The 24,305-nt window shown below is 35.4% G+C and overlaps 2 protein-coding genes across 2 annotated transcripts; one reads left to right on the forward strand and one right to left on the reverse strand.

The window, feature by feature from the left end:
• The first annotated feature begins 3,337 nt into the window (after window positions 1-3,337).
• On the forward strand, window positions 3,338-20,435 carry LOC110737046 (5'-3' exoribonuclease 4-like). Its single transcript, XM_021917404.1, has 22 exons — window positions 3,338-4,022; window positions 8,108-8,210; window positions 8,300-8,376; window positions 8,471-8,662; window positions 8,824-8,943; window positions 9,055-9,117; window positions 9,208-9,345; window positions 9,453-9,617; window positions 9,836-9,913; window positions 10,926-11,012; window positions 11,466-11,558; window positions 12,603-12,698; window positions 13,782-13,852; window positions 14,118-14,246; window positions 14,330-14,406; window positions 14,486-14,526; window positions 14,654-14,728; window positions 17,957-18,108; window positions 18,188-18,292; window positions 18,374-18,449; window positions 18,667-18,749; window positions 19,398-20,435. The coding sequence occupies exons 1-22, from the start codon at window positions 3,816-3,818 to the stop codon at window positions 19,996-19,998; spliced, it is 2,829 nt and encodes a 942-aa protein (XP_021773096.1). The 5' UTR covers window positions 3,338-3,815; the 3' UTR covers window positions 19,999-20,435.
• Window positions 20,436-23,150: 2,715 nt separating this feature from the next.
• On the reverse strand, window positions 23,151-24,072 carry LOC110737047. The gene has a single exon (XM_021917405.1). The coding sequence runs from the start codon at window positions 23,994-23,996 to the stop codon at window positions 23,274-23,276; it is 723 nt and encodes a 240-aa protein (XP_021773097.1). The 5' UTR covers window positions 23,997-24,072; the 3' UTR covers window positions 23,151-23,273.
• Between the last annotated feature and the right edge of the window lie 233 nt (window positions 24,073-24,305).

Here is a 24,305-nt window from a genome sequence, read left to right on the forward strand (position 1 = left end):
TAAAGCAACCAAATTCAAGGAGTATGAGGGGAATTGTGGAAGAGGAAAACAAAAAGAGGGAGCCCCACTTGATTTTCATGATAAACAAAAATTGTTTATCTAGTGACATTATTGTAAATAAATCAACAAAATATCCTAGATATTATGACGTTTTCGTAAATAAATTAATATTTGTGGGACCCGCATTTAACAAAAGTTATTAACTTATTTATGGAAATGTCTGATGTGGATATTAAACCACGAGAAGGGATACTAACTATTGGGTTAAACCTAATACAATAAAGTTTTGATCTTTTCGACTTAAACAAGAAGAAAAACAACGTAAATTTTGATCTTTTCGAAAGAAAAGCAACGTTTTGAAATCAATTCGATTCACTCGAACTAAATCACAATTTCATGTTTTATAAACTCAATTAATCTCTAAATTCTCATTAATGAAAATAAATATTTATAGGCATACAATCCCATGCTTGATAGGATAAACAAACCTAAAAGATAAAATAAAATTTTAACAAACTCTAATAATATCTTATAAAAAGATAAATATTATCCTAAGTAAATCATACGAATGCAAAAAAATAAATTCTAATGAAAATATATCTAGACTATTAAATCCTAAAATAAATTCTTGATGCTTGATCCGCATCATTCTCGCCCTCTTGAAAAAAAACTTGTCTCAATTTTTATCGAACCACGAAATCATCCAAATTAAACGAACAAAATATGAAAATATATTCTCTTGAAGACCATTCTTTCCACCTCTCCTAATTTTACCACCAATTCCAATTTTTAGTGTGGTTGCTTCCATATGCAAACAACTAAAATAATCAGGAAAAGATATATCATGAACAACCAAGTCTAATTTTCGCACAGAAATATGTTGTATAGCTCGGATCTTCAGTTCATCTTGATTAATTGCCTGGGTTGCATCAATAAATGGACAAGACAAAGCTAAATCTAATCATCATCTAGCACCTCAATTTGTTCTTCATCTTGCACAACCAGATTTGAAATATTATCAACCTTGTTCATAGAATTAGAGTCAACCACCTCCATCTCAAGTGCTTTTGTTCTTTCATATTCTTGAATCTCAACCATAATTTCTAGTAATGTTTATGTTACTTGTTGCAATTGTTGATTCACTTCCAACATTCTCTCCATATGAGTTATAAGCTCTATTTGGTCGCCCATATTGAACGACAAATTGCAATAGCAAAGAACACTTCCAATAAAAAGCAATCACAAAATAGACTCAAAACTAACTCGTTGGAAGAAACTGACCCAGTTTAATAACAAACATTTTTGAAAATTTCTGAGATTTTGTATGTAAAAACTAGACAAAAAAACACCCAGATTCAAAAAAAGAATTGCCTTAAAAGCTTTTCTAACAAAGGAGAACGAAGCAAAACAATTATGCACTAGAACAAGTTTTTTTTTTTCTTAAATTTTTTTTTTAATAAAGAAAAATTCCGACTGGCTCTTGATACCAATTTGATGTGGATTAAACCACGGGAAGGGATACTAGCAATTATGGTAAACCCAATTCAATAATGTTTTGATCTTCTCGATTTAAACAAGAAGAAAAGTAACGTAAATTTTGATCTTTTTGAAAGAAAAGCAACGTTTTGATAAGTCTATTTTATATATATATTTATTCCCCGTCCCAATGTCATAATTGTGTTTATTTGAGCTCTACGGAGCTATTTTAAATACTAATATACGTTTTCTAGTGTTTTTGTAGAGTTGGTATTATTTTGTAGGAATTTGCAGATTTATGATAATTCCCGAGCTTATTGAGCCACTACGAAGATATTGGAGTTTGATCGTATTTTATGACCGTATATTTGAAGCCCAAGACCGCGCTAGATAAATTTAGTTTGGTGAATAAGGGCTTGATTAAAGAAGAGAATGGGTCACATTATTATCATGGATCATTTAAGTGACGCGGACCAAGTATGAGAGAAAGAAGAACTGGGCCCAAAGCAAAAGAAGGCAAGGCCTAGCTCGTAGCATTGCTGACCGGGCTTGATCTTGCAGCCCAATGCCTGATCGGGCGGGAGAAGTCCAAGCACTGTTAAATTGCTAATTAATGTCGGCTACTCGTTTTTTAGTGGGTTGGGTAGTATTACTAATATATAAAGCCTATTAGTAGGCTGACATTAAGGGGGTTAGATGGATTCTATTAGTTCTTAGTTTTGCTTTCCGCAGCTTTTATTTAGTTTTAGTTTTCATGCAACAGTTGACTTTTAACTTTTATTGTTTTACGATTTTCGTTATTTAGCTTTCATTATTTTAGCATCCAGTATTCTTAGTTTTGTTATTTTCATTCGATCTTGTCTTAGTTTTAATTATTATTATTGTTTTTATATTATGCTTTATTTAATTGCTTTGATTAGTTTAGATTTAAATATGTGTGAGTAATTTTATTTCTAGGGTTGTGGAGATCCATAAATAATATGAAAGGGTAATTTATTATTGTTGATTGTTAATGTTTTTGATTAATTTCCTATTGATTGATTTAATGCTATGCAATTAGATTTGACTAGATTTAATTGTATGAGTTATGCAATATTGATTTGAGATTCGAGAGATGAGAATTGATGTTTAGGCTTAGTTTCAATAGGCATGTTAATCTATAAATGGTTAAGTCAAGATTCGAGAGATGCGATTTAATACCGGTAGATTAATTCTGTGATTATAATATGTAGCGAAAGCCCTTTATAATCTGATTAATTTATGCATTGATGATTGATTGTCATGTTTTACCCCTGGAATATTATTTATTGGTGAACCTATACCCTAGGCCTTTTATTATTGATTATTCCTTTATTTAATTTGCTTAGTTTAATTGTTAGTTTAATTCCCACAATACAAATTGGTTACTTGATAGTTTAGATTATAATAATTGATTAGAAATAAAAGAACATTGTTTCCCTGCGGATTCGACCCTACTTCCCTATCTACTTTAGTTAGAGGACTTAGGAATTACTTTTGATTAGGTGATACGACTTCAGCCTGTCACGTTTTGAAATCAATTCGATTCACTCAAACTAAATCACAATTTCATGTTTTATAAACTCAATCAGTCTCTAAATTCTCATTAATAAAAACAAATATTTATAGGCATACAATGCCATGCCTGATAGGATAAACAAACCTAAAAAATAAAATAAAATCCTAACAAACTCTAATAATATCTTATAAATAGATAAATATTATCCTAAGTAAATCATACCAATACAAAAAAATAAATCCTAATGAAAATATATCTAGACTATTAAATCCTAAAATAAAATCCTAAAATAATTCTTGATGCTTGATCCGCATCAATGTCACTTGATAAACGATTTTTGTTTATCATGAACATCAACTTGTATTTTCTCATTAAAATAAGTTTAAATTGTGAAATTTAAGATACTAAATCGATATCTCTCAAGTTATGCCATCAAAATTAAGTTGTAAAGTTTAACAAGATAAAGGACACTATACAAAATACAAACATAATTAGTAAACAACAGTATATACAAGTAACAAAGACTATTTGGAAAAAAAAAAAAAAACAAAGGTAACAAAGACGAAAAAGTTAAGAACCATCAACCAAAAAACCCAGCATTCATACCTTTCCACCTAAATTTGATTTCCCTCCTTAGAATTCTTCTTCATCATCATAATAAAAAGGTCAAAATTCCTTAGAAAAAAAAAAAAAAAAGCCAATTCATCATCTTCAATTCTCTCTCCTTCCTTCTTCAATCAGCTGTGTATTTCTTGAAGATTCACAGCAAATCCAGATCTCAATTATCTGATTAGTTAATTTAATGGGGGTTCCCGCATTCTATAGGTGGTTAGCTGATCGCTACCCATTGGCGATTTCCAATGTTGTTGAAGAAGAACCAAAGGAGGATGAAAACGGCCTCGTTTACCCTGTTGATGTTTCAAGACCTAATCCTAATGGCATGGAGTTTGATAATTTGTATTTGGATATGAATGGAATTATTCATCCTTGTTTTCACCCGGATAAAAGGGTAATTTTATTTTCAAGCAATTTTAATTTGAAAAATTACTTTTTTTTTTTAGAATTTTGAGCATGTTTGGTTAAAGTTTTGGACTTTTGGATTATTGGGTACATGGGAAATTTAGGATTTTTAATTTGGTGGAGAGTAGTGTAATGCTTAAACTGTAAATTGTATTGTTTTTTGAGGTTTTGAGTTGGGCATTGTGTTATGTGAATTGGGGTTTTGTGTAAGAACTTTTGGGTTGTTTGGTATGTGAGAATTTGGTAAATTCAAGTTTGAACTTTTGGTTAATGTGTATTGTGTAAACAAGAAGTATGAGGTCATTGGTTGGATAAGAAACATGAATTGGTTGGTCACTTTTCGGCTTAGATAAGATGTCGAATGCTCGTTTTTTACATGTGAGATGAAGAATGAGGTTTTTTAAATGTGTTGTTTGTACCGTTTACCAACATCAGGTAAATGAGAATTTGGGAAATTTAAGTTTGAACTCTTGTTAATGTGTAAGTGAGGGTTTCAATTGGTATTTGATGGCTAGACACTTGTAATTAACTTGTGTTTGATTCATTGCCAACATCAAGTAATATGGGATATGCTGCTGTTATTGATGAGTTGCTATGTAGAACTGTTGTTCGTTGTTGAGAGAGTGAGTCACATTGAACTGGATAACACTTTCAAATTGAGGTTTTATACACTTTGGGCCTGATCACTATGTTAAGCAATCTAGCTCTCTTTTCTGTAATTGTTTAACTAGTCACTTGGAGATAGCTTAACAATTCTGGTGGTTTTTCATACATTGTCAATAAAACTGCAAAATATAAGGTTTCTGTTTTTTGAACTGTTTAAGGAAATATTTTACTGGTGTTTGTTACTAGTGCTGGTATATGCATAACGGGGGATTGAAACACAAGAGGATTGCTTGGTATCGTTTGGTAGGAGGAGTTTATGGGTGGTAGGCATCCCTTGGTTGTGGGGATGAGATAAAGAGACGCATGGGAGGGATGGAGAGAGAGTGAAGAAGTTCATTGAGGTATAGGAGGAGATTAATAGAAGAGAGAGCAAGTGGTGATTTGGGAGGATGCTAGTATAGTTTTTATCTAAAATATTGTTAATGTTTATCGATGAATGGTTGTAATATGATGTTTGGTAAATGCAGATGATTTTGTAATTGCATTACTAGTATATACTGTCAATTTTCTATTAAATATATTTTTTCATAAGCTTATACTTTTATGTTGATAAAAGACTAATTAGGTGCACTTTGGAATGGTTACCTAAGCTTTGTAAGTTCCACTTTGCATGCCAGCTCCATTTATTCCTGTTTTGCAGTTGGGGGCTTATGCAGAACTCCTTTCCCGAACAGCTGTACTGGAACAATGATAGGTTTCAAAGAATCTTTATTATGTTATTACCTATTGCTCATTTCAGCAGCTTAGTTCTCACATCTAGGGATGGTTATGGGACAAAGAGACAGGTTTAGGGAAGGGTTCTCCATATATGTACCTGCGTAAGATTTTCTCTACCCTTATCCACCCCATGCCACCATGCTTAATATTGTCCTCCACTCTGACCTGGCTGGTAAAACCCTGTAAACCATGCTCACCTTCAACTGAATACTTTTTAATCCATTGCCGGCTTTACCTGTCTGCATTACCTGCTTCAACTGAATACTTTTTAATCCATTCAAAGACAGAAAAAGTAACATTGAAGGTCTGTATCCCAAAAAATGGTCAACAGTAAAGGATGACCTAGCATCAAAAGGACAACATAAAATGATCTATCAGCGAAAGAAAATAATGGGTATGGGGAGAGAAAAACTAAAATTATCTTAAGCATCATGAAATTCAAGAAATATAACAGATATAGTTGAAATCTTCTTGGTGCATTACTGTAATGTTAACAAATATAGTTCATAGTGATTAGATTATGAACATTTTAATAGAAATACGAGAGACCTAACAGTCAGCCCAAACTTATCACAAGTAGTAAAGATTCTAAATTTATATTGAATGGTGTCTTTATTAGAGTTTGACACTTTGACCTAACACAAAAAAAAAAAAAATTACCAAGATCTCAAATCACCGATAGCAAGGCTTTCCAACAGATTTTGCAATTTGATAGCAGTGAAGCAAACATGGAAGCAAGGAATTCATGAGAGAAGGCTCTGTTATTCGAACTTGGGTATACATTTCCAACATGGCCATGTGTCCAAGTGTCCAACTGGGTTAGTTTGTGAAAGCAATTCATGATTTTGGTCCAAAATGAAGGTTCATTCCTATGTCCGAGTGGAGGTTCCGATACATGTACTTGAGGTAAAATGAAGAGTGTGAGTCATGAAGAGAGAAATAGCATAAGTTGTAGGAAGATTTTATGAGCGTCTCTTATTTGAGATAGCCATTGTCGAGAATAAATTTGTATATATTGTGTATGGAAGGGAAGAATTGAGGAAAAATTAGACTAGGCTCTCAGTTTCGTCGTTGGATTGGATGGTTGAGGGAGGGCTTGAGAGCTGGAGAAAGATGTTTGGTGGGAATTTAAAGAAAGGGATGAAGTAAGAAATGTTGAAGTGTGTTGGGAAGGCTACAAATATGTACAGGTGTGGGCCTGTGGGGTGGGTGGGCAAGTATGTGGTGGATGGGCAAGTTTTGGAATGGGCCGTGTGGATATGATGCAGGATTTACATCTACCCCATCAGTCCATCATTTGCGATGTTGTAAGTTGTATTCATGCCTGTGCAATTTCCTGCATATCAACTTTTTTTTTTTTTTACCCACTTCAACTGGCCAGGTGTGGGGCAGTCAGTATAAGGTGGATGGGCTGAGTTTGGGATAAGGTATGTGGATATGGTGCAGAATTCACCTCCACTCCACCGTCTGTGGTGTTATAAATTGTGTTCCTGTCTGTACAATTACCTCTATAATGACTTTTTTTTTACCCACTTCAGCTGGCCAGATGAGGGGTAGTACCCACTTCTGATCAGTGTCCACCCCACTGCAATTTCAGTTGCAATCATCGATCTCATTGTGACCACCTTTCACCATCTCCTTGAAAGTTCCTTTATCAGTGACATAGCTCTGGTCCTTGTTTGGCAATTACTTTCAGTCTTCTAAATTAACTGGAGATACTTACCAGTCAGCATTGTAAAAGGTCATCTGCCATTCTGCCTTGTAATGAATTAGACATCTTGCGAATCTTTCACAAAACATCAATAATAACATGCCTTGCCCATAAAGGTAAGAGGTGTTTTATATAAACACAAATGCTTTACGATATGGTAACAGAGAGGATGTTTCCATTTATCCTAAACATAGTGACTGTTTGCAGGTTTACAGTGACAAGTAGCTACGATGGATATGATTTATGTTCATTTACTCCTTTATAATTTAATGACAAATAGTCATGACTTTGCTGCCTTAGAAATTTTTTGCCTTCAATTCTTGCATTTATAGGTCTAGTTTATTGAATTTTATTATTTGATATGTGGGGAAACTCCGAAATGTAAAAATTTGGACCAACGGGGCACAAATCAATTTTCTAGCTGGCAGACATTTCTTATACCCCTTCCGTCTTGAGTCAATTTTTCATTATGAGTATAATTTGAACGAACAATGTAATAACCTAATTTGGACAGAGGTAGTATTGTATTTCGTTACAAAGTTGATGTTTTATTATTGTATTGCAAGAAGCAGGAAGAAATTACTTTTTTCAAATTTGAACCAGAAATTGATTATGTGAATCATCAGATTTTACTGGAGGAGTGACCTAGCTTTAGGGTCTTTGGGTTCATAATTCGGTATCCTGTAATATTCTTAGTCATTATCATGATAATGAAATAATGGCAGTGAACTCTTGCTTGTCACCAGTGCTTATGAAGAAGCAAATCAATTTCTTCTTTATAAAATTTATCTTTGATTCACTTCCTTTTTAGAGAAAGACTAAATAGAGCAGAGTGAATAATGTGTAAGAATATCTGGAAGGTTTTCTTATTTTGCCTTTAGTAAGTTAAACAGAAAAATGTCATGAAAGTTGAAAAAGGGGGAACTTGCCAATTTTTATGTTTTTTTTTTTTATTTTTATTTTTTATTTTTATGATGCAGCCTGCACCTACAACATATGATGAGGTGTTCCAATCAATTTTTGCGTACATTGATCATTTATTTACATTGGTTCGTCCAAGGAAGATTCTCTACATGGCAATTGGTAAATTTCCTTACCATATACCCTCTTTATCTTTTATTATGACTTTTTTGCATTGTGGAATCATTCTTTTTTCATCCTGGATATGATAGATGGAGTTGCTCCAAGGGCTAAAATGAATCAGCAACGTTCACGGCGCTTCAGAGCTGCAAAAGATGCTGCGGAGGCTGTTAGTTTTTCTTTCTCATCATTTGGCTGATCTTTTTCTTACTTCTTATCGGTAATTCTGAAAATCCTGATGTTGTGCAAATTATATCTCCTAGGAAGCAGAGGAGGAAAGACTGAAAAAAGAGTTTGAGGCTGAAGGAAGGACTTTGGCTTCTAAGGAGAGGCGAGAAACCAGTGACTCAAATGTCATCACTCCAGGTACAGAATTTATGTTTGTGCTCTCGGTGGCACTTCAGTATTATGTACAGAAGAGATTGAACAACCAGGCTGGCTGGCGGAGGGTAAAGGTTAGTGTCACATAGTACCCATCATCTTACTCCCTTGAAGATCGGATGATTCCTTTATACTGGAGTGATCCCTTCTTTATCTCTTTCCCATATACTTCTTGATTTCAGGATAATTTCTCTCTATATGTATTTAAGCGACTGCATTGGGTGCTTGTTTGAAGGTTATTCTATCCGATGCTAATGTGCCCGGCGAAGGAGAACATAAAATTATGTCGTATATTAGGTTGCAAAGAGATCTCCCTGGTTTTGATCCCAATACTCGACACTGCTTGTATGGTTTGGTGAGTTCATTATGATCCTTCTATGTATGCCCATACATTGATATACTGTGACTGGTTCATCCCGTTGCTTACTTGTATATTATTGACAATCTGTTTGATTTCAATTGACAGGATGCTGATTTGATTATGTTGGCTTTGGCCACACATGAGGTGCACTTTTCAATTCTGAGAGAGGTTTGTTACATTCTACATGGTGCTTTAGTGATATAGTTGATAGAGCTTGTTTATCTTTGTCATTTTATAACCAATTTGCTTCCAATTTAGGTCATTACTATGCCTTCACAACAGGAGAAATGTTTTCTTTGTGGTCAAGGTGGTCATTTGGCAGCAGATTGTCGTGCTAAGCCTGATAAAAATGGAAACTTGGTAGATGACACTCCTATATACAAGAAAAAATATCAGGTTGCTTGCTTGGTATCCTTGGCTCTAGTAATTCTCGATTGATTTGTTTGCAGCCATGTTTATCTACTCTGTAATTATTGAATTGTTTTGTTTATGAATTTTTGCAGTTCCTCCAAATTTGGGTATTAAGAGAATATCTGCAATTTGACCTGGAGATTCCTAATCCTCCCTTTACTATGAATTTTGAACGTTTAATTGATGATTTCGTGTTCCTGTGTTTCTTTGTTGGCAATGACTTCCTTCCACATATGCCTACACTAGAAATTCGAGAGGTATGATGTATGAAAGTTTATGCATCCACACTTCGTGCTTTCACTTTTCTTGCCATGTTAAGAATTTATTTAGCTCATAATCTATCTTCCCTCTTAGATTACAAAGCTCATAGAATTTAGATGTTTGCACCATCAATGTGGAAATCCTCTCTCCCAACCTTTCTTGTTGCTATTGATCTTCCTTTACACCTGTATGACCTGTTTCTTTTCTGCTTCAGGGTGCTATAAACCTGCTGATGAATGTATACAGAAGCGAATTTGCGGCTATGGGTGGTTATCTTACTGATGCTGGTGAAGTAAGTTGGTTACCAATTCAGATTTGACGGTTTAAGACTTTAAGTTATATGTCAATGGAAATGGATTTCTTAATGTAGTATGGATTGAATGTGGGGAAATGGTATAATAAGAATGAAAATAGTAGCGAATAAATTGATAATTGCCTTTCAATGTTCTATGGTAATTTGAATTTCTGATCTTTTAGATAGAATTAGCTTTGCTTAGACAAGGCAATCGATGAATGGGGAAACAAATTGGGATGAAGGTTCTTTATCTTTGCCAGAAAATGTCATAGTTCCTAAAACACTGAGGTGTTTGTTTGAGGAATTTGGCATTTCCTCTATCGAAGATGTTAAATGACTAGGAAATAATTTGTAGTTTTGATTAGAATTTCCCCTTGGAGGCTTGGTAGGTGATTGTGCTGCACTTACACATGCTATGTGATTTGTCTATAAGTCACTGATAGGATGCTAGTCATTACATTTGGTTTAGCAAACCTTGGTAATGTGCTGAATGCAAACATAGATGGTTATTCTTCTAGTCAATACTGTCTACAAAAGTAAAGCCCAAAAATTAGGAAATTTTCATAAAATGATGACCTATATAGCATGGTGACAGGGACAGTAATGAAAAGAGAAATGAGGAAACACCACTTCTCAAAAACGAGGAAATGTAGCCATGCTTTTTTGAATCATTGAATGATAGTTACTTTTTATTTTGTACTTGTTTTTTTTTTTTTTTTTTTTTTTTTTTTCCACTGTTTTTTTATATTTTAGTATGTACAAAATTATTTATACATATTTGTAATTAGTATAACAGAGTATATGCCATTGGGCCTACAGCCACATCTTATGTTAGTCCAGCTTTATACTTATCTTAAATACCTCTTTAAATCTCCCTTATCTTGCATCTTTTTGGCAGTAATTAGTATGACAGAGTATTAACACGCGTAATAGGTTTGCAAAATGGAGATTTATAAGTCTCTTTGTAGTTCTTGAATGGAGCTAATGGTAGTATTTTTTGGGTATACAGGTCTTTCTAGATAAAGTGGAACATTTTGTTCAATCAGTTGCAGTTCATGAAGAGCAAATCTTCCAGAAACGGGTTCGCTTACAGCAGGTGCCCATCACCTTGGTTTTTATTCTTATAACTTATTTGATGTACTTCAGTTGACAATGTATTGACAATGTGGGTCTTATGCATTGGGTTCCGCTTACATGCAGACATGCAGTGTGTCAATTTCTATGCATATGCTTTATGTCCTAAGTTGCTAACTTCTTTTGTACTATCTTATCAATTTTGATTTATGCATTTCTGAGAGCTTGTTACTTTTTGCTATCTATTGTGACATTTTTATGATTTATTATTTCTATATATCTTATATAACTTTGATAAGCACGGAGTACATCCTCTTATCTGTGCTTGATATCCTTTTTTTTTTTTTGGTTTGTTTGAAAGCCGAAATTATATTGCAGTAGGTTAATTTAGCTCTATATTGTTTTTTTTTTTTTTTTTTTTTTTTTTTTTTTTTTTTTTTTTTTGGGTTATTAATAATCCTTCTTTGATTTACAGTATTATGAGAACAATGAGGAGATGAAAAACAAGGCTAGAAGAGAATCAGGAGATCCCTCCTTTGAAGAGCCACCGCCTCCAGTGGAAGACAAGGTGAGAAATATTGGCTTAATAATTTGACGGTTTGACCATCTTCGAAGACCCCACTGCTGTTGTGTCTTGACCAGTGGCATGACTTTAAGGAACTGGGAAACAACTGGCCGATCTTTGGTGGCTGATTTTATTATCTCTTTTTTCTTCAGACTTTGCTTGATATGGATGATGATACTGGCCAATTCATCAAATTCCAGAGAACAGATCCCTTATCTCTACTATCATTAATTAGTTTAGTCACTTTGTGGTGGTGCTTCCTCTTTTTTTTTTTTTTTTTTTTTTTAATTTCTACTCGGAAAACTTTTGGATTTGGCTCTAGTTTCATGTACATTTGGCGAATCTGTTAAATTGCTTTCATTTCGTTAAAACTAATTGAAGCTTGATGCTTAGGATGCATGATAATGTTCTTGGTTGAACAAAATACCGCTCCAACCTTCCAGGAGTCTAGGCATCATTGTTGTTTTACTATATGATTGCTTGGAGGAAGGTGAAATGTAAAGGAATCTATTTGCATATTTTCTTTTCTTTTTTACTCTCTAAAGGATGTTTGTTTGATATCATCACTAATTTTTGTAATTAATTATGTTTTGCAATATTTTTTTTTAAAAGATGTTTGCAGCATTTCTAGTATATAAAAATTGATATGCATTTAAATTTAAATTAGTTATATTGAACCAGATCGTGTGTGATGTGAACATTTGCTGCTTTAAAACACTTTAAAGTACATTGCTGTTTATGCACTAATCTTGATCTGTTTTTGGCTTGGGGTAGTTAAATCTTTCTTTTTGGGCATTCTTAATTTCTTAAGCATATCACTTCCTCTGCTCCCTTATATCTGTTGCTTAAGGTTTAGTACACATTTTTAGGAGGTATTAGCTATTGCATTGATATCTAAAATTGACTAGTATTTGGACATTGGTACTCACAACGAATAAATAATTATACATTTCTTTGATATTTTAAATGAAAGTCTGTATTTAATAAGCTATGTTAGGCGGTCAGATAATATAAGAAGGGAGTAATCAATTAGTATTGTTTCTGCAGGTCAAACTTGGGGAGCCTGGATATAAGGAGAGGTATTATGCCGATAAATTTGGTGCATCCAGTCCAGAGGAAATCGACAAAATCAGGAAAGATGTGGTCAGTGATTCAGTTTCCACAGTCTAGCAAATGAATACGTATAAGACATTTTGCATCCTGCATTTTTTTTCTTCTGCATTTTGCAATGATTTCTCTGTTTTCGGTTCAGAAATGCAGTTTTTAGAGAATACTTTGTCTGGTCAAGTTCTTATAATTTTTTACCTTGTGACAGAAGTGTTGTACATTGTTGTAGATTATGTTTGGTGAGAGACATGTTTCTTGAATGTCCAAAAAGTAAAGTTTAGGTATAGTTTCTTACTGGAACTGTGCATCTGCAATATTATGACATAAGGCTACTAGTTGATTGATCCTTTTGCACCCTTGATTCTAAAAGAAGAAGCTGTTTTTTCTTTTCACCAATTGGCAGCCATTTTTTGAGATTTTATTTCTTGCCTTGTTTAATTTTATCATTGAGTTTTTCATTGTCAGTGGTGGGTGTGTCGGTGTTGTTGTAATCAGAATTAAAATGATGCAGCATGCAGTGAGATCATGTAGTCTGTCCCTTGTATATACTAATGTCTTTTCTTTTCCCTTAAATTCATTTTTTGGGGTTTGTTATGGTACTGTGTGGTCAATTTTTTGGGTTGGGACTCTGCTCTTAGAATATTTGAGAGCTTTAACTTTAAATTGTTCATGGATAGCCTGTTAAGTTTCTTCAGCTTTGCCATCCTAGATATCTTTCCAAAGGAGAAGCTTTCATTTATGGACCTCATAGGTGGTCTCCCTTCCCTCCCCCCTCCATCAAAAGGGTTTTATATGCCTTTTATAATTGGTCTTAAATCCAGCACCTGATGGTGCTGTGGTAGGTTTTGTTTTCCCCTGCTTCTTGTTTATAAGGGATGGACATAGATCGATTGAATAACCTGATATGTTTTTGCTGCATCTTGTCTTGCTTATGGAGCATATATATAACCAGCTACTGACTCTACTCTATTTGTATGCCAAGCGTTTTGTCTTGATCAAGTGTCAAGACGGAGACTTTTCGTCTTTTATGACCAGATTTTTGACTATTGAATTATTTCTTGGCAAAAGTTGCTTTATAATATGATTCCTTGACTTATGATGATCTTACTTTTTTTGCAGGTTTTGAAATATGTGGAAGGTTTATGTTGGGTTTGCCGTTACTACTACCAAGGTGTTTGCTCATGGCAATGGTAATTGGTTTTGTTTGTCCAAAAATGTTTACTGTCTACTTTACTCTTATACTTGAAATAAATCATGTCTGTATGACTTCTCTTATTTACTTTACCATTACCACTAATTTTACTTGGGATAAATCATGTCTGTATGATTTCTTAAATATTATAAGGCATTTCCAATTGGTGGCATATGGCATGTTCTTGGTCTTTCAGTTTTTTTTTTTTTTTTTTTTTTTTTTTTTTTTAATGTTTTCTTATGTATCTGATGCTATTTGTGAAGGTTCTATCCATACCATTATGCTCCATTTGCCTCTGATCTTAAAGATCTAGCTGATCTAGAAATTACATTTTTCTTGGGAGAGCCTTTCAAGCCATTTGATCAACTCTTGGGAACTCTACCAGCTGCAAGGTTTTGTTTGCTCATGTTTTCAGTTACCAGCTTTTCTCTGTGATATATGTTTGACCAGTATATTTTTTCTTCTAATGGTACAGTTCCAACGCTTTGCCGGAGATGTACAGGAAATTGATGACAGACCCATCTTCACCTCTGCTTGAGTTTTATCCTTCTGGTAATGTTACTCTGCTGTTTTTTAGGTAGAAGTTAGCTACATATTCTGTCACAATCTCATGTCAGTTTCATATTCCCAGATTTTGATATCGATATGAATGGTAAACGCTTCGCTTGGCAGGTATAGTTTAGGTCCATCAGAACATGTTTCTTTCTCCTTTTCCCTCTTACTAAACTGATGAACTCAATATTTGTTTTATTAATCTAATTTTTTCCCCTCTCCTACTTGCCAAATTCTTGGACACCAGGGTGTTGCAAAGTTGCCATTCATTGATGAAAAGAAATTGCTGGCTGAAACCAAGAAACTGGAGGAAACTTTGACGGTTAGTTTTTTGAGATCCCCATTTCTCTTGCTTTCTGTGTTCTAGCGTTGTCCTTTTAATTTTCTGTCATCACATTGCTAAAGTCTTAGAAAATCAGATTGAATGATCTTAGGGTCTGGCCAGTATGCTATTTGTCCATTTCTCTTGCTTTCTGATTTTTGACATTTGCACATTTTACGTGTTTTAGGAAGGCCAGTATGCTATTTGTCCATTTCTCTTGCTTTCTGAGTTTAGGAAATCAGATTGAACGGTCTTAGGGTCTGGCCAGTATGCTATTTGAGTATTTGTTGCACAATTGATCGCCTTTCAGAGTTGGGGTTGGCTACCCTCCATTTTCAATTTGATGGTGTATATAAAAGCAGGATGGGGGTGGAGCTTGCTCATGCCAAGGGTTTCAATTCTTCCTCCTTTTTTGAAGCTATCTATAGGAATCTGGAGGCTCTGAAGCAAAGTGCTCTGAGTAGCTCTGGACATTGCTTGAATTTGTGGATATTGACTAGATTAGCTATAAATGATAGCTTGAGGATATGATATCTTTGGCTTTAACCTTCCTTAGAGCTTGAGCTTGAGTAGGGCTGCAATCGATCCGAGTCGAGCCGATTTTTAGTCTATTCGAGCTAAGCTTGATAAGAATTATTAGTGTTCGAGCTTGAACGAGCTCGTTTATTTCGAGTTTAAGCTCGAGCTTGTTCGCTAGTAGTTCGTGAACATATCAACTTAGTTACACCCCTATGCTTGAGGAAATGATGTTGACCAAATTATTTTGAGGCTAAAGATATTTGAATTCGAGATGTTGTCATGTTGACCAAAATGGCTTTTGACAATTCTGACTCCTGTGCGATTGCAGTACTTTTAATTGTTTTTTCTAAACAAATATATTTGGTCAGTTCAGGTGAATATTGGCAGTAACTATCCAAATTAAGACCCGTATTTTAGGTCCTCTTACCTTAATTTTAGGTGTAATTTTTTAATTCAATTTTCTCTCTCTCTCTTTTTTTTTTTTTTTTTTTTTTTTTTTTTTTTTTTTTTTTTTTTTTTTTGGGTTTTGCACAGCCTACTAGACACTGGTGGTGTGGAGGCCAGGAGCCTCACTTAGACTTTGGGACAATGATTATTATTATTAATGAAAGTCTGCCAGTCAGTCTTATATAAGAAGCTGGTAGAATTGGAATTGGGGATTTGTCGTGGAGATGTTTATTACAAGGATTTTAGGTTTCGTTTTTGTTGCTGTTCCATATTCCGTGAGCCTCTTTCACCACTAATCAGAAGCATAGTTTGTCTGTGTTCAGAAACTTTTCAAATTACTTTTCTGTGATGGAGTACTTTGTTGAGATAGGTTAAATTCTTAAAGAATATACTTGTAATCAGCTACTTGAGTAACTTAAAAAAGCTTGTCTTGCTCATTATTGTTTGTTAATTTTTTACTTTAGCATTTCAGTTAGCTTAATTGGTTTAGCTATCCTCAGTGCATTTGTTCAGGGATTTATCAAAAGCAAAGTCCGTTGAAATGAAGGTTTTGCAGGGCATTCTTTTTAAGGCTCCAAGTGTGAGGTTTGGGGGATACTTTTGGGGAAAAATGGAAACTAATAATCCCACCTTTGACCCCCATCTGCTCAAAACAGTCCCGTTTACCTACAACTTGTTAACCAGGTTAAAAAAAAAAAAAATAAAAAAAAAAATTCTATCTCTCTCCTCCTACATCCCCACCTTGACCACCTCTTCCATGGAAGAACACCCAAACCGCCACCCCTCCATGATTTTATAAAGGTAAAGGAGGAGCAAGGCCTCTCATCATTGAAATTCTTGAACACTACTGTCTCCTCATCCGGGCACTCCAATGCAATCAAATCATACATTGCTTGTTCCCTCGAGCTCAGCGGCCTAACCCGAACCATTACCATTATCTTCTCCTCTCGAACTTTTGTTCCCCCGGGAGTACATGATGATGTGGTTGTTAGGATCTTGGACAATGGAGTCTTGGACTGTCCCATTTCAACTCCCAATTTCAGTATCCACTGCTCAAATAGTTCAGGCATTTTATCAAACACTTAAATGGCAATTACAAGAACTGGGTTTAACTTAAATTAAACTAAACTCTTACATGTATAACTAGGTAAAAAAATCAATCTAATCAAGCTTCAGATTATCAATTATCGATTACTGCTAAGTTTCTAATTTAGGGTGTTTCTAATTTAAGAACTACACTCATTTCTAGAAATCATCAAAAACCCAAAAAATCAAACATAAATTAGAGGTGGGGGTTAGGGGAAATGGGGAAAGGGGTTGGGACTTCTGTTCGTCGACGGGAAGAGGTTAGAGGTGGGGGTTGTTGTTTGTCGACGGGAAAGAGGGTGGGACTTCGCCGGTGGGGAAGGGAGTGGGGCTAGGCTGGGGAAGGTCGGTTGGGCCCGTCAAGGGGGGGGGGGAGCTTCGGGAGGGAGGTAATTGGGAAAGTGGGAAGAAGACAAGTTTTTTTTTTTTTTTAATAATCTTATTTTAAATTTTTTTTTTTTTAAAAAAAAAAAACCAATCAAAAGGTGACACGTGGCAAGTCACCTTCTGAAACAAGTTACTAATTTCACAAACCAGTAAAAGGGTTGTTTTGAGCAGATGGGGGTCAAAGGTGGGATTGTTTCCGGATTTCGAAAATGTGGGATTGTTTTGAGCAGAATTAACAAAGGTGGGACTATTAGTTTCCATTTTTCCTACTTTTGGGGGAACTCTAAAAACCAAAAAACAAGATTTTTTAAGTACATCTATTTCAAAAGGGAATCTGATTTTTTGAGGTGTAAAAATTTACTCTTAAATGCCTGCTTTTGTGCACCTTAATCTAACCCAAACAGGGGATTTCTAACAGGAGGGATTATGACGTGTAAACACTTGTTTTTAATTGCCTGCTTTTGCCAAGCATTCTAATTTGGGATCCCTTCTAATTTCCAATAGGGATTTCTAATGGGAGGGGTTTTAAAAATATCTGTTTGAGTGAAAATCCATTTTTGATTTTCCTAATGCTGTGTCATAGATATATTTTAACACTAAAATTCAATGCTCACTACTTTCGATCATGTAGAGTCTAGAAGCAACATCATCTCATGCAATTCTTTTGCTTTCATGTCTGAGTTCAATAGTTTGCCTTTGGTTTTATCATATCTGAGTCTAAGATCCTGATAATTGCTCACGGTTAAATTGATTCTGTAGAACTTAGTCTGATTTATATCACTTTTGCAGGTAGATGAGCAGCGCCGGAACTGTGTGATGTTTGATATGCTATATATCCATCCCGCGCATCCTTTAGCTGCTCAAGTTGTGTCATATTACCATTTCTACTATCAGATGCCTCCTGACCAAAGATATGCTTGGCCAATTGACAGCTATGCCAGGTAGATTTTTGACTTTTGACTTTTGACTTTCGAAGCTGATAAAGGTTTAACTTCAACGGTCATTGTAATATTTATGCAGTGGTGGAATGAATGGTTATTTATGGTTATCTGAAAGAAATGGGTGGAGGCAAGTGATCGCTTCACCAGTTGCTGGGCTACCCGCTATTACGAATAACCAAACTTTGTAAGTATCGTCTGCTGCTGTCATGTTTTTGAGTTTTGAATTTATTAGTGCTTACCACCAAGAAAAACATCTATTTTGCAGAAATGTGACATATTTGAATCCTCTGCCTCGTAAACATATCCCGGAGCCTCCAAAGGGTGCAATTATACCAGCTAAGGTATGTAGTTTCATAGTATCTGAGACAACACTCATAAATATACTCTAAGGCGTGGATTACTTTGTGACTTGTCATTGGATTTATGATATTTACGAGCTACTAATGTATGGAAACTAGCGAATTCTACAGATGATAGCTTGAAGTGAACTATCTTTTGGAATTCAGTCTATCTTTTGGTCTGCTAGCCTCAACTTTTCTTGCATTTTCTTCACTGCAGGTGATAAAATCTACTGACGTGAAACCTTTCCCCCCGTTATGGCACGAAGACAATGGCAATAGGCGTCAATTTGGACGTGAAAGGTATAGCTTTAATAGTTTCATCCATCTTCGATTTTACATGGTTCTTTTTGCTACCGACAGAAATAATGCATCATATTTGCACATGAAAAATATACGGAGTATTAATTTTTCAGTTATACTTTAGTAGACAACTTTCCGTAGTCAGGAGTTTTTAATTAAATGGGTTTGTTTTGAGTTGGACATACTTATCCCTAATTTTGTTCCTTTCACGGCTTACTATTTGGATGTCTAACAGAGTTTCCATACAGTTTGAGTCAGTCAGATTGGACTTGGTGTACAATTGATCCAATAAAACTTTTGTGACTATATCTGCCTTAATCTAGATGAATATTGACAATTAGTTATAATAATCTAATACTCAGTATTTACTCAAAAATAAATAAAATCTAATAGTATCTTAAATTGTGGCTACTCAACAGTCCTATTACACTAACAATAGGAACTCGTACAATGCTTACTTGCTACCAAGGTCCCCTGCCTATCATCAGATTACCATGTATGAGAGACAAATGATTCAATGACCTGTTCCACCCATCCTTTATATCCTGGAAAACTAAAACCGCTTGGAAATCGAAAATGTCAGTCATTGTTGACACTTTTTGCCTCTTGCTTTGATTTTGTCTAATACTGCTCACCCTTGTATCTCAGGCCTCAAGTACCAGGAGCAATACGTGGGCCTCAGTTGGGTGAAGCTGCTCATCGCCTTCTTAAGAACACATTAAATATTAAACATACTGATTCATCTCCTGGATTATTGGATTATATGCCCCATCGGAATCATCCAGGAAACCATATGATTAATAGGCCAAGGCCAGCTGGACCTGCAGGGTATGAAAGAGGCTACTATGATGATAACAGTTACAATTATGGGCATCATCATATGCCCCGGCCTATGGCAAATGGCCACAGAATGCCCTATGAGCCCCGTGGAATTAGACACAATGACAGATTACCACACAGAGAGGATGACCGTGATTTAGGAGCTGCTATGTCGAATATGACACTAGGAGGGATTCGTAATAGACCACCAGCTTTGATGAGGCCAAGGATGCAAAATACTGGGCCCATGCACAGTCAACAAAACAATTTTGTCCAAAATATGGGTCCTATTCCGTCACCCCCTATCAACTGGATTAATAGACCAGTAGCTGGAAATAACATGCATTTCAGACAGCAGGAGACATCACCCCAGAAGCCGCAAAAACAAGTTTACCAAATGAAGACACAACGACCAACACAACAAGAATGATTTGATTGCTAAAACCGTGGACATTTGTTCTGAAATATTGTTGATCTGTATAGTACATGTATGTTTTAGATCAACGACACAATTGTTGTGACATCTCATAGCAAAGAGGAGCCACCTGATTATTTCAGGACGTGAAGAAGCGACCGTGGTATTTGTAGTCAGATGCATAATTTCGCATTCTTGCTCATGTTCTGTTGTAGTGTATCGACATGTTATCTAGGTCATATTGGTGGCCGTGCATCTGTAAATTCATTACTTTACAGTTAGGAGTACGGTCATTGGTATACACTTGACAATCAAAGATCTAGATCAGTTGTATTCAAATTGTAGCAGAAATCAGGGTAGTCACAGTAAGAAATGAACAATCGCATAGTTACACATTGGCTGATGAGCCAACTTTCTTTCTTCAATATACGACTATATGTTTTTCTTTCTCAGGTTAAAATCTACTCTGCTATCTGGGTCCACTGGTCTAGCGCTCTAGCCATTGAACAGCAGATTGATTTTTTTTTTTTTTTCATCAAGCTTTTCACCATCTTTGATACAGCAGTACTTGCATAGAACTTTTAGTATTGTTCATTGTTGGTGGAATATCGTGAATACACTGTTGCGCTAAGTTTGTCAAATAGTTAATCAGGCGTATTCTTGAGCCACAAGTACACTGCAATGGTTTTGATGAAGGTACCTTTGGAGTTTGGAGGGGGCAACTCTTCTTTGATTCTACTTCATCATAGATAAACATTGGACAAAGTCGCTTCAATAATTTTGGGTTAGAATATTGTTGTAGTGAACAAGATACTGCACTCAGGGGCTAGGGCTTACACCTTAAGGTCATGCCACTATGATCAATTACTTCACAAAACATGTGAGAGATGGGGAAGGTTGTCATTAATAGCTTACATGTCTTACAATCATTAGGTCGAGGGTGGTAGATCATCAAAAAGAGCTGACAAGGGTGGTAGATGAAGGTTGTCAAAGTCAAGATCGAGAGAGAGAGAGAGCTTGGATCATCGAGTAGGAGAATGAGATTGGGTGGGTGGGGGCTTCTAGTAATTCTGATCAGCTGTCAAGGGGTAGGAGGAAAGGGGAAGCTATTGTTTAACAGTTTACGAGTTTGATAGAGTCATAGAGAAGCATTAGTCAAGAAAAAGAATACTACATCCATTCGTTTATGCTCTACTCACTTATTGTAGATACGCAATTTAAGAAACTGTAGAAAAAAATAGGTGGGTGCAAGATAAAGTAAGAGAGAGGATGTAAAAAGGTAAGTCTGTGTAAAGAAAAAGTGAATAAAGTAAGAGAGAGTATGTAAAGGTGTAATTGTTGTGGGGTTGAAGGGGTGAAATGGTAGAAGAGGTATGTCATAAGTTGAGTAAAGTAAAGTGAGTACAACATAAAAGAACGGCCTAAAACATAAGTGGGTAGAGCAAATAAGAATGGATGATTGGATGGAGTATAAGCTAATGAGTTAAAGAAATGAGGTTAGCAATATCTCCATCAGACGCTGGAATGTTGGTAAGAACACTGAGTGTTAGCCTGCCTGCAAAAGTGAACTGTTGTATAAATTGCACATAGAATTTAGTTTTGTGCAAAGCAAGCTTACTCCAAAGGTGGGGAGGGTTTCTCGTTTCTGTCATGAAACTCAAGAAACATAATGTCTTTTTGCTTATGAAGCATATCCTATACAACTTCTCAAAGTTCACCAGCATTTGTAGAGGAGTTATTCTACTTATAACGACGTACAAGAAACATTGGATAGTTTCTCATATAAACTCATGGTCATGCCCTGTGACTGATTAGCAGCTACCAGCGATGACATAATCGCCTTGGTTAACCTATTAGGCATTACAGCCTTACAGGTTTACTGAAAACCTAATAATTCCATCAGTTCAACAAAGAACAAATCTTACACATTATTTAGTAAGCAATGCAGTACATTCAGATACGGAGTGACGTGTTACTGGTCAGGGAATCAGGGATACTACTGTATTTAAAGAGAATTAGAAAGAAAATGGGAGAGAATCTTCATTGACAGAGAGAGCATTACATAATCAAGGAAATGAACCTAATACAGCTTTTATACATGTAATAACAAAACTGAAGCTAGGAAGTTTGTTAAGGAAACAAATGAGAAATAAGGGAGTTAGTTATAGCTAAATGCTGAGCTGGCTGATGACTTATGAGCTGATTGTGATCAATCAAGGTGGATCATATTGATCATGATCAGTAATATCAGTATCCTGTAAGACATGGCTACATGGGTAGGTCGTACGTGTAAGTGTCAAAATCGAGTACTTTATGAAAAAATCTGGTGCTTTTGGTCTGAAGTAAAGTGTAAAGTGTCCATACCTATGTTAGAGTGTCAAGGGGAATTGCCAGAAGAACTTCAGGTGGAATGAAGTGTTCGAGTTACATAGTTCAAAACATCAGGAAGTTACCAGTTAAATAGCACTTGAGCAGGGAACTTGTTAAACGGAAATAAGAATCAAACAAGAATAAGAATGCATATATGTTTCCTGTCATATATTTGCAACCGCAATAACATTAAAACTGTGAAACAGAAATCCTAAATTCCAGTTGATTATAGGAGTAGAGCTGATGACAAAATTCATCATCAAACGTAATATTCATCCGTACTGCAATCAACTAATATTTGAGCATCTTCGATCTTACCAACAATAAACCTCAAATGTAGTTGAAATATGCTCAAAGCAATGAATCGCGTCATGCTGCATAATACTAAGTACTTGTTAACTAAATTGCTTCCCCAAAGATGGGAGTAAGGAGGCTTTTATCACTTCATACACCCGAACTTCTAAGAAACCTCAATGCTCTTTCACCCAAATGAAATCGTAGTATACCACACCATACATTGCTAATAAGCACCTCTTACATAGCTCCTACTCATTTCGAAACACAAGGGGTTCAGATGTATGCAACCTCATGTCAAAGAGAAGCTAATTCCTTCCCTTGATCACAGCTACAAAATTTACCTCTAACATTCTATACTTAACAACAAACAATGACAAACCCCACATTCGATTTCACTTTACTTCAATCCAATCCATACCATTAGCATGTCAACCTTGTTCAAAACACAATATCGAAAACACGAAAAAAGAAACACAATTCATCATCATGCACACAAAAAATCCATTACCAAGTACCAAATCATCCATTATTGAACCTTTTCCTCTTTACTCACATAATATAGTATAACAATTACATTACATTATATCTCCACCCCAAAAATTAATCTACATTACAAAATCATACTATTGCAAAAAATAACCTGATAAAAACAAACAAAAGAACAAAAACAAGCTACCATAAATAATCAAAGCCTTCTGACCAGAAGTAAGAGAATTACCCCCAAGTCCAAACTGTTGATTTTCAGCAAACCCAGCAATTTCAACACTTTTACTCTCAAAAAACCCTTTTGCTGCCCCACAAGTCGGGCACCTCCAATCTTCGGGCAGCTGCCCAAAGGGCAATCCAGGAGGAACAGGGTAACTAGGATCACCTGCAGATTCATCATATCTATAACCACATGATCTACACTCATAAATCCCAGTATTCAACACTGCAAATTTCTCCTCCAATCTTCGTTTATCAAGATTTTCTGTATCTAATGAACTGGGTTCCTCTGAATTTGGTTGTTCTGAAATGGGTTTATCTTCCTTTGACACATCAATTGATTTCGAGGCGAAACCGGCTCGGTTCGAGTGGTTCGCCTCGAGTGTAAGTCCTTTGTAATTCATAGAGTATATGGTAGATGAAATGAATTGGGTTTTGGGTTTAGGTGGTGAAGGTGAAGTATGGTGGAATGAGAAGGTTGTTGGTCTTGTAATAGAAGAAGCCATTGTTACTGATTTCAATGGTGGTTTTAGAGTATAATGGCTCGAAAATTTGGGAATAATTTGAGAGTGTGGTGAGCTTAAGTATGTTGGTTTTGGTTCAAAGGTTGGAAGGTTGTGGAGGGAAGGAGGAGGATCCATGGAAAAGGCATATGCCAAATTTAGACCTTTTGTTTTTGGGAGGGTGTTGGTTGGATAAGGTGTGGGGCTAAGTATTTTGCTTGTATCCTGTGGGTGAGCTCCACTTGTATGAGTTTCAACCATTTTTTGAATGGTTTGTGGGTGTTAAGACTTTAATCACATTAGAAAATTGATGAGGTTATAGCTTCTTAAAGGTGATAAGGTCGGGTTTAGATTAGACTAGTTCGGATCAGAAGTTGTTAAACTTAGATAAGAATACCTATGTTTTTAGTGAAGTGAAAAATCTTAAATCCTTGCATAATCAATTAA

This window comes from Chenopodium quinoa, unplaced genomic scaffold (assembly GCF_001683475.1).
Source record: "Chenopodium quinoa cultivar QQ74 unplaced genomic scaffold, ASM168347v1, whole genome shotgun sequence".
Taxonomy (NCBI): domain Eukaryota; kingdom Viridiplantae; phylum Streptophyta; class Magnoliopsida; order Caryophyllales; family Amaranthaceae; genus Chenopodium; species Chenopodium quinoa.